At 40.1% G+C, this 12,000-nt stretch overlaps 1 protein-coding gene across 1 annotated transcript; it reads right to left on the reverse strand.

The window, feature by feature from the left end:
• Positions 1 to 1,717: 1,717 nt before the first annotated feature.
• On the reverse strand, positions 1,718 to 7,931 carry LOC148101573 (uncharacterized). The gene is made up of 2 exons (XM_087846470.1): positions 7,686 to 7,931; positions 1,718 to 5,427 (listed from the first exon to the last, which is right to left on the reverse strand). The coding sequence occupies exons 1-2, from the start codon at positions 7,815 to 7,817 to the stop codon at positions 4,759 to 4,761; spliced, it is 801 nt and encodes a 266-aa protein (XP_087702596.1). The 5' UTR covers positions 7,818 to 7,931; the 3' UTR covers positions 1,718 to 4,758.
• Between the last annotated feature and the right edge of the window lie 4,069 nt (positions 7,932 to 12,000).

Consider the following 12,000-nt stretch of genomic DNA (forward strand, 5'->3'; position numbering starts at 1 on the left):
CTGCCTCTGTTCGGTGGTGTCGAGCTGACGGTTCACTCGTTAAGCTGAAAGAAAGATGCTTTAATCACAGGAGTCACACATGTGTCCACTTTACCATCTGGGAACTCTTCTTGTTTAGCACTCGTAATAACACAAACACTAAATCCTCATGTTTGTAGCAGTGTATACACCTGAGACACCTGTCTGTCTGTCCTGCACTCTCTCTCTGTTTCTTTCTCTCTGATTGTGGAATAAAAGTATGAACATGTATTTATAAGTTACACTTGTGTCTGAATCCTGCAGCTTATCACACATTTGATTTCCATGTGCAGTAGCGGTTTTTGATACGGGCGACACGGGTGGTTGCCCGGGGCGGTATCGTGGTGGGGGCGGCATCACGGGCATCGGGAAAAAAAAATTGTTCGTACTCATGCTGCCCTGACGTCAGCCAGCGCATAATGGCATAGGCACATCTCCGCTACATACAGTCCAGTATATAGAGAGACGAGACGACGAGGCTCCAGTTACAGCAGTGCAAGTAAACAAACAATATATATAAGAAGAGTAAGAAAATAAATATACACTTTAGGACCAGGAGTAAAGGGATCAATAAATGGTAAATGACCTGTATTGGTATAGCACTTTACTAGTCCCTAAGGACCCCACAACAACCAGTCATCCACCCATTCACACAAACATTCACACACTGTGTGATGGCAGCTACATTGTAGCCACAGCCACCCTGGGGAGCACTGACAGAGGCGAGGCTGCCGGACACTGACGCCACCGGGCCCTCTGACCACCACCAGTAGACAACGGGTGAAGTGTCTTGCCCAAGGACACAACGACCGAGACTGTCCAAGCCGGGAAGCAGCGAAGCGATTACAAGGCGAACTCCCAACTCTTGAGCCACAATCGCCCTGTACAATAATAATTTAAAATTTATAATTTACAGTTTGATGATTTAAAGTCTCACACACAACCCATCGAAAGGGGAGAGAAACCTGCCGCTTCCAAATAGAGCACATTTCATTCATAATGTTGTAAATCCAAGCCCATTATCTATTCATGATTTGAACCCTGGGTTGTGCGAAATCCCAGAAATAAACCTTAGACAAAGTGAATCTGTGAACTAAGGTGTAGGTCTGTTAGGTTATGTTGTGGTGATCCTCGGGTTGGGGGATTTGTGTTTATACTGGAGTCCAAAATTAAAACCAATGGAAGATGGACAAGAAAAGTTAAAAGCCATCAGGTGCTCAGTTTAGAAAAAATAGAAAAGAAGAGGAGGAGAAATGAGGGAGTGTTCGCCCGGGGCGCCAAACAGGCTAGGACTGCCACTGTCCATGTGTGACAACTGCAAGTGTCCAGAGTGAGGACAGATTGAGGGACCCACTGCTGCACATCATCTGTGAGGCTTTGCACCCCTGATGATCCACCAGGACAAACTCAGCAGTGTGTGAGGAAGAGGAGGAGGAAGAGCCAGCAGCAGCTGACAGATGGAGAGAATAGACAGACTGTTCCCTGTTTGTGAAGGACTGCTAGAAAAGTTTAAAATAACTAATTGTCTGTCCTGAATCAGTCTTATTAGGTAATGTTCAAATAATTTTATCATTCCAGTGTTTTCAGTGTGGGAGAAAGTACTCAGGGCCTTCAAGTTACACACTATGAAAGGCAGCAACACGTTTAACGTTTAGAAACCTAAAGTATGTATCAGCAGCAGAATAGACCTAACAATAAATGTTTGTTTCAGTTCTATGAAGCTTTGAGTATTTTGGATCAGTAGCACTGCTGTGTTTGTTGCATCATATTGCTGTAATTGTTTATATGCTTTATATATTCTGAGGTAAGTTGATCTATAGTGTTACATCATATTCTATAAGGATGTTATGTGTTTGTAGACTTTCTGCCCAGTTTGACCCATTTAGCAGAAGTCAGCCTTTTTAAGGCTCTGATATCTATTCTGTATGACTGAAAGCAGTTATGACATGGTCTGATTTTCTCACCCAATAAAGGAATATTTAATATATCAGTCTACTCTTCATTCTATCAGAAACAGTTATCACAGCTCGTACATTTTCTTTTTACACATATATGTAAGCATTGAGCCAAATTTAGTAATGCCAACATACTGAAGGAACAAAATTTGTCTCTTATATACAATAGATCTATATATACACTGTCACAGATACTTGACTGTCTTTGAGTGAAGATTTAAGGTGATAGGTGATATAAATAACTGCAACTTGAATCTTTACTGAATCCCAGTATTTGACACAGAGTTCACTCACATGTGCTGTACCAGTGTACCTGCACATGTGATGTGACAAAAGGGATTTGATTTGAGACTTCAAACTCACTGCTGTAATAACTAATAATGATTAGTATATTAACTATAATATTGGCCATATTATATTTACACTGACTTTAGTCTCATGAACAACATTAACTATTTGTGATTTACTAGCTAATCTTAAAATGACTGTTCAGTACAGAAATGAAGCCCAACAATCATGTTTTACAGTCCTGTGGTCTCAGCCTCAGATACTTAATTAAATCACACAAAGCTTGTGTAGAAACAAATGTACAAAATATGTTCTCCTTCATTTCTGTGAACCACACATTTCCAGCTGTTAGTATCATGGTTGCAAGGCAACCTGGGCAGCGCGACGGAGGCTAGACCATCCCATTTCACAAGCCTCGCACTTCTGGCCTTAGCGGTCTTTGAGTACGCGGCCCTTGAGGACCGTTGAGGCTGCGTACTTTAAAGCTGCAGACCCTGAATTGGGATACAGCCCACGTCTCCCTCAGTTCAGTGTCGCTTCATCAATGTCTCCTCCCCGAACCTGTGTGCCTTTCTGTGTTCCCTCGGTCCTCAGTTTAGTTTTCCCAGTTTAGTTCTGTTTCTTTGTAGGGCCTGCAATAAAGCAGTGATTTTGAGTTCAGTGAGTTTTGCATTTGGGTCCTCATCTGCCTTCACACAGCTAGTTCATGACAGATACTGTATACGAGTATATATGATTACATAGTATATCTGTGAGCATATATCCAGTGTATACAGGTATATACAGTATACATAAAAAAATCCACAATACTGCCTTTGGTTCCATTTTTTGCATTCAGCAGTTGCCTCACTGTTCTGACACACAAAACAAAAAAACAATTGACTACACTACACCAACTACAAACACAGTAACCGTCACAAACCTCTCACATCTTAAAACTCACTCTCTTTCCTTTGCTCTGTCTCTCACTGGCATCACTTCTAAAACCTCCACCTCTTCTGAAACAACTAAATGTAACATGTTGCCATATAATGTTTTTGATCAACATTGTACGCTTCAAATCCCATAGGGATTTGTTTCCTTTAGCCCACAAGTGAAGATTGTTTGCTAGCGCTATTCTTAGAAAACGCTGTTTAAACCATTTCTTCCAACTTTAAATACCACTGTTCTATTCAGAATAAAAACCCCATTGCCCGTATTTTTTAAAATCATAACTGGTTTTGTGTGGACTATCAACTAGAGATGGACCAATCCGATATTACGTATCGGTCCGATACTGATGTAAATTACTGGATCGGATATCGGAGAGAAATAACAAAATGTATCCATTAAAGTTAATTGAAATGATCAGCTGATCGGCTTTTCTGTCACGAGTCCGTCTTTCTTGTTTATTGCCATCTTCGCGCCAGAAAGAGGAAACCAGCAGCTGAACAACTGCAGCACGTTTAAGCTTGATAAGCTGTTGTTAGAATTTATTTACATTCTACACCAGGATCCTTTTCTACGTAGCTGCTGGCTGCTAACTGTGCAAGGGTGGATCTAGCAAAGTTTAGCCAGGGGGGCCGATAGGGCATTAACAGGAAAAAGGGGGGCACAAAGACATACTTTTCTTTCTTATTCTCATTTAAAATGTCGAGCTTTTAATAAATAATTATCCGAATCTTACACCCAAAGTTTTAATCTGATGTAAAATCAGAAGTCCATTACTGTATATAGTAACTATTAAGACTAATATACTCTAGTAAGCTATACTACTTTTTCCTTTGGGAAGATACCATATGTGCAGTCTGCAAATCTGTTGAAGAAAGATGTTGAATCTATTTAATTATTCTTGAAAAATAATTGATTTCTGAGCATTTTTTTCACACTGCATCAAATTAAAGTTGATTAAGTCAATTAAGCATCAAGAGGTGGAGGGTGGGTGGTTCCCTATTATTATTATTTTTTTGCTGGGAGTTTTAGAGCCCTATTAGTTAGGTTGCATACTCTTTAAAATACCAGAATAGGGAGGATGGAGCAGGTTTAAGTATATTAGATTGATCAGTTTTGCTGAACTATGAAATATTTTGGGTGCAGTGAATTTTTTGCATACAGGTATAACAGAATAGGTTTAGCTTTTGTGTTTTATTTTTAACTTGAGTATGAACTTATACAAAAAGCAGCAAGATATTAAAAAACACTTTTCTTAATTAAAAAACACACTATATCAGATTCATGTCGGTATCGGCAGATATCCAAATTTATGATATTGGTATCTGTATCAGACATGAAAAAGTGGTATTGTGCCATCTCTACTATCAACACAATTTAAAAACTGATATATACTTTAAAGTCTGCACTTTCAACCCAAGTTGAAACGGAGAGTCTGGGTCACTGAATCTTGTTGCTGCATCTTAAACTGTTCATGTGATTTTGACACACTGGCGCCTCCGTTGACCCCTCAGGGTTAAAATGTAACTAGGTGGATATTTTCATTGACAGCTACATCATCATGTGTTTACATCTGAACTCTGTGGAGCCTGATCTCAAGAGGTTTAAGTCTGACGCTGAAACCAGAGGATCCTTCTGTCTCTGCAGATTCACTGTGATTCTGTGATGGCAGTGTTTTCAGCCCTGAGTGATCACACTGATGTTTGCACAGAGCAGATAATGAAGTGAATGTTTTGGCACATTGGTAACAGTGAAACAGTTTATTAGTAACGTGGGATCGTTTGTGTTCGGAGTATGAACCGAGATTCCTGAAGCTCTTGTCACACTGATCACAGCTGTAGTTTCCTTTCATGTGTGTACGTTCATGAAGGTTACGACTAGTTGAATGTGAGAACCTTTTTTCACAGTGTCTGCACTTGTATGGTTTCTCTCCTGTGTGGACTCGTTTGTGTGTTTTAAGGTTACTTGCACTGAAGAAGGATGACCCACACTGATCACAGACGTGCTTTTTAACCCCACTGTGAATGAGTTCATGTCGCTTTATGTCAGTCATTTTGGTGAAGCTTCTCCCACATTCTTTGCAGTTTTTCAGTTTGTCTCCAGTGTGTTTACGCTGATGTACTTTTAGGGTGTCTTTTCGACTGAAAGTTATTCCACAAAGGTCACAACGAAAGTTTTTCCCACCACCACAGTGATGACAGGGTTGAGAACTGGATCCATCTGTGTCGCTCTGCTTCTAAACAAAGACACAAAGACAGTGCAAGTCAGTCCCTCAACATTTTTATCCTGAACATTGCCTGAAATAAAGAGCATCTCTGCAGACGTCCAATTACATTTTACTGTCTAACGCACTCAGTTTACTGGGCTGAAATAACTACAATACTACCACCATAATGCTAAAGTAATACTTATTTAATATTACAGTAACATCTGCTTTACATTGAAGTACTACCACACTAATATTTTTAGCAGGGCTCACAAAATCGCTAGCCCGATGTCCCGGGGATAGCGATTTTGCCAGTCGGGCTACCAAAATCTATATCTGCCCTGCCCGTCGGGCTGTCATAGGAAGGAAAAATATATGTCAATGCTTTTGCATTTTTTCGGAAAAGTAGCTGGGTAATTATGTCATTGGCATCGGTGAGCCACTGTCAATATGTGACATATTGAAATCGCGTTTGAATTTGCGCTTGTTTCTTGCTTTCACTTTGCAATCGCGCGAACTGTGTATAGAGAGCGACAGCACTGATTGGTGAGTGATGATAATTTGCGCACCAATTCCTCTGACATCATCTTATCAATCGTTAGCTTACTATGCAAACATGACAAGTGAAATCTCCCGCAGCAAGCTTAAACATGTGAGAGGTTGATCGCGCAGAGAATCGCTGAGCGTTATGTGAGTGCGTGTGTAAAAGCAGCAGGATATATATTTTAGTTCTGCTGAGCCAAATAAGACAGGTCAGGGTGAAGAAGTGACAGCCAAAGAAAAGCTTACCACAAAACAGAAAAGTTATGACAAATCAGACTATAAGGCAAAAAGAAAGTGCAGCTTTATGGTTTCATGGACAAAAGAATTTCTGTGGCTGCAATATGACGAGCTAAATAACCAGGGCTGCACATAAGTGGTCCGCAGTCGCGCATTCACTATCAAAATAAAAAACGCTCACAAGATAAGAAGTTGAAACGCGTGTTTGCGTACATAGGATTTTCTGGAGGAGGACAGACATTTGTTTAGAACTCTTAAAGATGTCGAAGAAGCTCCTTTAAGCAATTACTTTGGTGTTCCTCCACCTCCAAAGAAATGTCAGAAGGAGTCCGAACCACAAAAGAAGCACATATTCTCGGAAAAGTGGTTGCAGGAGGTGAGCTGGCTTCAAACAAATGATGAACGCACATAGAGATGGTGCAGAATGTGCCGTGAAAATCCCACTCTAGCGGACAAAAACACTGCCTTTTATATGGACGCAAACATGCGTTGCAACTTCTTATCTGGTGCGCGTCTTTTATTTTGACAGCGAATGCGCACATGCGGACCACTTATGTGCACCCGTGTAAATAACATAATGTTCTGCCGGGTGTGTTGTTGGTTTTCCCTCGATTTCTGAGTCGACAAGCGCCTTTGTTACTGGGACCAGTCATTTTAAGAAAGGCCCCCATTAGAACCCATGAGAAATGCATTATTGCTCAGTCTGCAATATCTTTCCCAGAACAAACACCAATTGCAAATAACATACTAAAAATAAACCTGAAAAATCTGTTTAGAACAGCGTACTATGTTGCAAAGAGTGAAATACCACTGGCAAAATTTAGCAGTCTTTGCAAACTTCAAAAAGCAAATGGCCTAGATCTTGGTTCCACTTGCCTCTTACCTGTGACTTCAGTGGAAATTTCAAATTTAGGATCTGACACAGACTGATTCATGTTCTACACAGTTCTTACAAGTTTATAGAAATTTCTGTTCAATTAGAACCAAGTATTTGAATTGATGATTGTAATTTGTGTTTCAACAATTTTTTGATTAATGTTTTGTTTCCGTTACAATATTATACATCAATGTATAATATTGTAACAGAAACAAAGCAGGAAACAAAACATCAATCAAAAAATTGCTCTTTTTTTATTGGGGCTACTTAAATTTATTTTGGGCTACCAAAAACTGAAGAGTCTCTGCCCAAAGGGCTACCAGGGATTTTGAAATTTTGCGAGCCCTGTTTAGGGTACCAATACAGTGCTAAACTACTAATGTACCACTGCAATAATACTGTAACTGTGCAGTTATAACACTCCGCTGAATGGCACAAAAAAGAAAATAATACCCTCATGACACTGCAATTATAATTTTTGTTAAAAGTCATAACTGACATGAAAATCTGAACAATCACTCAGAGCTGTTTTTCCATAAAGTAGAATTGCTAACATGCTAACACGGTTTAATGAGCAGAATTGTTCCAAACAGTCAGGCTAAAATAACAAGATAAAAATAAAAATACATACCTCACAGTAACTGCACTTGTAGAGTTTCTTTCTGGTGTGGCTCTGTTGGTGTTGTCTCAGGTAACGTCGAACTTTAAAAGTCTTTTCACACAGGTCACATTTATAAGGTCTCCCCTCAGTGTGGGTCAACATGTGTTGTTGCAAGCTTGAGTCTGTTGTAAATTGTTTGCCACACTGATCACAGCAGTACACAAGATGTCTGGTGTGAATGCTTAGGTGTCTATTTCGGCTCTGTTTCAGGCTGAAGGTTTTTCCACAAATCTCACAGCTGTATGCCTTAATTCCAGAGTGGGTAACTAGATGACACTGTAAGCTCCTACTGTGAGTAAAAGTTCTGCCACATTGATCACAGCTGTACGCTTTAACTCCACTGTGGATGAGTTGGTGTGTTTTTAGGGAATCCTTCAAGGAAAAAGTCTTTCCACACAAGTCACAGCTGAACGGTCTCTCTCCAGTGTGGACGACCTGATGACGTTTTAGTGAAATCTTCCCAGTAAAATCCTTCCCACACTCGTCACAGGTGTGTTTTTTCTCTCCCTTTCTTCTGTGAGGTTTGTCGGCCTCCTGAGAGCGCTGACTTCTCGTTCCATGTTGGTCCTGCAGTGACAGAAATACAAACAGAGGCAGTGAGTGAAATGCAGTCGTGGAACAAACTAAACCTTCAAACTCCCTCCATTAACACTAGTTTTAAACCTGAAGGTGGAGTGTGGCACCAAACACCTTAAAGGTCTCTTATCCCCACCTGCTGGGAGTTCTAACACATTACATCCAACCTGGTGTTAAAAAGAATTCATGACTGTTCAAACTCTAAGATCATGCCCATCCCTCCTGCTGTACACTGTTATTAATGCTAGCATGCTAACAAACTCAGAAAGGTAATAAATGTTTACCAAGTCTATACTTTTTTATGTTTCCTGTTTCCTATTATATATTTCTATCATTTTGTCATTTTTCAATATTAATAATTACAATGTAACATTTAAAAGTTGATTCAGTGAAGGAAAATATTTTACTTTTGCTCCCTACATTAGAAAAAGAAAATTGTATTTTGTACTCCTTACATTTACAAAACAGATGTGTTACTTTTAAGGCATCTGAGGGGTTTATTTCATCACTGCAGGCATCAAACATCAAACCAACTTGAGAAATGGAAAAAGTAACACATGAAAGACAATCCTGATCGTGTACTAATCACCAGGGTATGAAACATAAAAAGAGATGAAAGAGGCAAGACTGTGAGTCATAGTCAGGAGTTAAAGTGAGACGTTGTTCTTCTTTCTTTTTTGCACAGCACCTGAACAAACAGGTAATTTCAAATGCAGCGTTTCTATCAACAAACATCAGCAAACACACAAACTGTTTGTGTGCAGTTTGTCTCACAGAATACGGCCTCCCGTCTGCAGCTAAACACCCCATTAGCTTTTGTAATAGCTTTAGCCCGGTCGGATTGGGCAGCAAAGGGCTGCTTAAATACCGCAAACTCCTCTGCTCCTCCACTTGGACCGCTAGCACTGGCCATGATTATCACTTGACAAACTGACCACGTGCACCATACACAGACTTTTTTTCTCCTTCTTTTTCGAATCTTCGGATCACGTGCGTGCCGAACCGTGGCGTGGAATCGGTTCAGATTACGGATCAACTGTGATCCGTTGCACAACTACTAGCTTGGTTCACTGAAGGAGAACATCAGAGTCAGATTGTAACCTGAGGAATTTTTTACTTTTACTCCCTACATTACAAATATATATCTGTATTTTCTACAACTTACATTTACAAAACAGGCTTTTTACTTTTGGTTGAAGGTTTGCGGGGAGAAATTTCATCACTGCAGGCATCAAACATCAAACCAATTTGAGCCTAAACAGTAACACGTGAAAGCTAAGATGAAGATGAAAGAGGCAAAACTGTGTGACATAGTCAGGGGTTAAAATGAGCTGGTGGGGTTAATATGAGCTGGTGGGGTCCCCCCCCTGCATAGCACTAAACAACTGCAGGTGCTCATAAGTTGCAGTCGCAGTACTTCAGTACCTAGCTAGCTTGTTGTGTGCAGTTTGTCTCACAGTGTGTTGCTCGCTAAAGGTCCAGCTGCTGTACATCACAGGGAGAGAAAAGAAAGAGAGCTAACATCACTCAGAGATGGAGAAAGATAAGACACACAGGACAGGAGAGGAAGAAGAGAGGTTAGATTTAAAGGGAAGGACTGCTCAGTGGGATTTGATCAACTTGAGATTAAAGCTTACATGTAAGTCCTCATGTGTTGAAATCAGATATTGGGTCTGTACATGTGACATTATGTTTTTTCAGATAGTGAAAGATGCTGCAAAACAATCTGAGGCAGATTAACTGTGTTATTTAAAGACTGCATGAAGATCCTCTGCAGGTTAGTGCAGGATAAACAGGTTAGTTTGCTGAACTGTGATGGATTTAAAGTAAAGAACAGTGTGTGACTGGTGCACAGTGACTGTGGTGCTCATGTCACAGTTAGATTACATCAAGTGTAGCAGAGATTCATTTAAACTGAAGCTCATGATGCTGACATTCATTCACTGAGTTCCACCTTCCTACCAACAGTATAGTGTCTAATATAAAGACAGTGTACTGTCAGTGTAGAGGATGGAAATCAGCCAGGACAGCTCATGAAACATCTGCTGACATCTGGTTGAATTCAGTTGTGTACATCCACAGAGAGCAGCAGGTCAGCTGATCACAGCCTGTACTTTAAGAAAATCTACTGGAGCTCTCAATAGAAATTATTGTGAGCTGTGATTCTTTTCCCCACGCTGAGCCACTACAGCTGATTTTAGGGTTCCCACCTGCTCAATCCCACTTTAACCTCTTCCCTGCTCATGTTCCTGTTTAGAGGCAAAGTCACCCTCTACAATGTAGGCAACAGAAAATACACACATGTTTTATTTTCCTTCATTTTCTACTTAACTGATTCAAACAGAGAACCTTTATTAGAAATAAATAGTTTGTATTTCATTTACTAATCTTATTTTATTAATACATTAATATAGTACAACATTTAGTTAGTTTTGGATAAAAATGTTCTTCAAGGAGCTACTTTTACTTTCTTACTCTGATTACATTTACTAGCCTGTACTTTTTCACTGTTACTTGAGTAAAGAAGGCTCTGTGAGCCTGGCTCTGCTGGAGGTTCCTTCCTGTTAAAAGGGAGTTTTTCCTTCCCACTGTCACCAAAGTGCTTGCTTATAGGAGGTCATATGAATGTTGGGTTTTCTCTGTATGTATTATTGTAGGGTCTACCTTACAATATAAAGCACCTCGAGGCAACTATTGTTGTGATTTGGTGTTGTATAAATAACACTGAATTGAATTGAAAATTGAATTAATAACACTACTACTACTAATAATAATAGCTTCTGACTTCTTAATGTTTGTAAACATAATTTTAAAATACATAGTATATAATAATATACAACACAGTGATATAACAGGTTGGGAGTATGAGAGTTTTAGACGTGACTGATTATTTGGTGAAACTGTGATATTTTCCTCACCTTCTGTGTTGAGCTCATTGTTTCCTCTGTAGTGACTCAGCTGAGTCCAGATGGCTGAAAATGTTCCTCTGCTGCTCCGTCAGACTCTTCTCCTCCTGCTGATCAGCTGGGACACAAAACAGATCTTTGTTAGGCTCCACACTGCACTGAAGAGTCAAAGTGTCTCATATGTTCATCTGACAACACAAAGTACAAATTTCACTCTGATTGCTTGTAGAAATCTTGTGAGACGTGTTGTGCTGCAAAGTGAGGAAACTCTCTCACTCACTTATATTTCAGGAGGAACTTTGTGACATTGGCTCTAATATTCTAAGCAGCCCTTTACTATGACAGGGCCAGAAAGTCCTATTTGAAGGTTTGGGAGAAGGACCATGTTAAAGGTGGATTGGGGTTTATACACTTTGTTATGATACAGGTAAGGCTGTAAGAGCCTGAGAAGGTGTCCTGAATGAACCTCTAAAACCAGTTTTCAGCTAACGACTGCTTCAGTCTGGAAAACAGCAACTACAAGTTTAAAGACTCCATCAACAATTCACACCCAGCAACAGCCTGAACAGCTCCTCCTGTGGTTTCCACAAACAGGGACAGACCTGTTACTCCCCCACCCCACACTTTCCACACCTTCAGCCCCCCAGTTCCACCACCACCACCATGTAAACAGACTCTTTGACATACAGACCCCAACAAAGCAGCTAAACATTCATTTCATAGAATGAAGAATTCAATTATACTCAGATCTACCTGTGCTTTAATGACGGGGCCTTTAAACTCACACACTCAACAGCTTTAAC

The sequence above is a fragment of the Neolamprologus brichardi genome, chromosome 9 (assembly GCF_056152115.1).
Source record: "Neolamprologus brichardi isolate AB-2024 chromosome 9, ASM5615211v1, whole genome shotgun sequence".
Classification (NCBI taxonomy): Eukaryota; Metazoa; Chordata; class Actinopteri; order Cichliformes; family Cichlidae; genus Neolamprologus; species Neolamprologus brichardi.

Bases quoted from the DNA above. Each gene is read 5' to 3' on its own strand.
- LOC148101573 (XM_087846470.1), bottom strand. From the start codon at position 7,817: ATGTTGACCCACACTGAGGGGAGACCTTATAAATGTGACCTGTGTGAA. The intron at 5,428-7,685 runs GTATGTATTTTT...GTCTTTGTTTAG, and splicing joins ACAAGTGCAGTTACTGTGAG to AAGCAGAGCGACACAGATGG.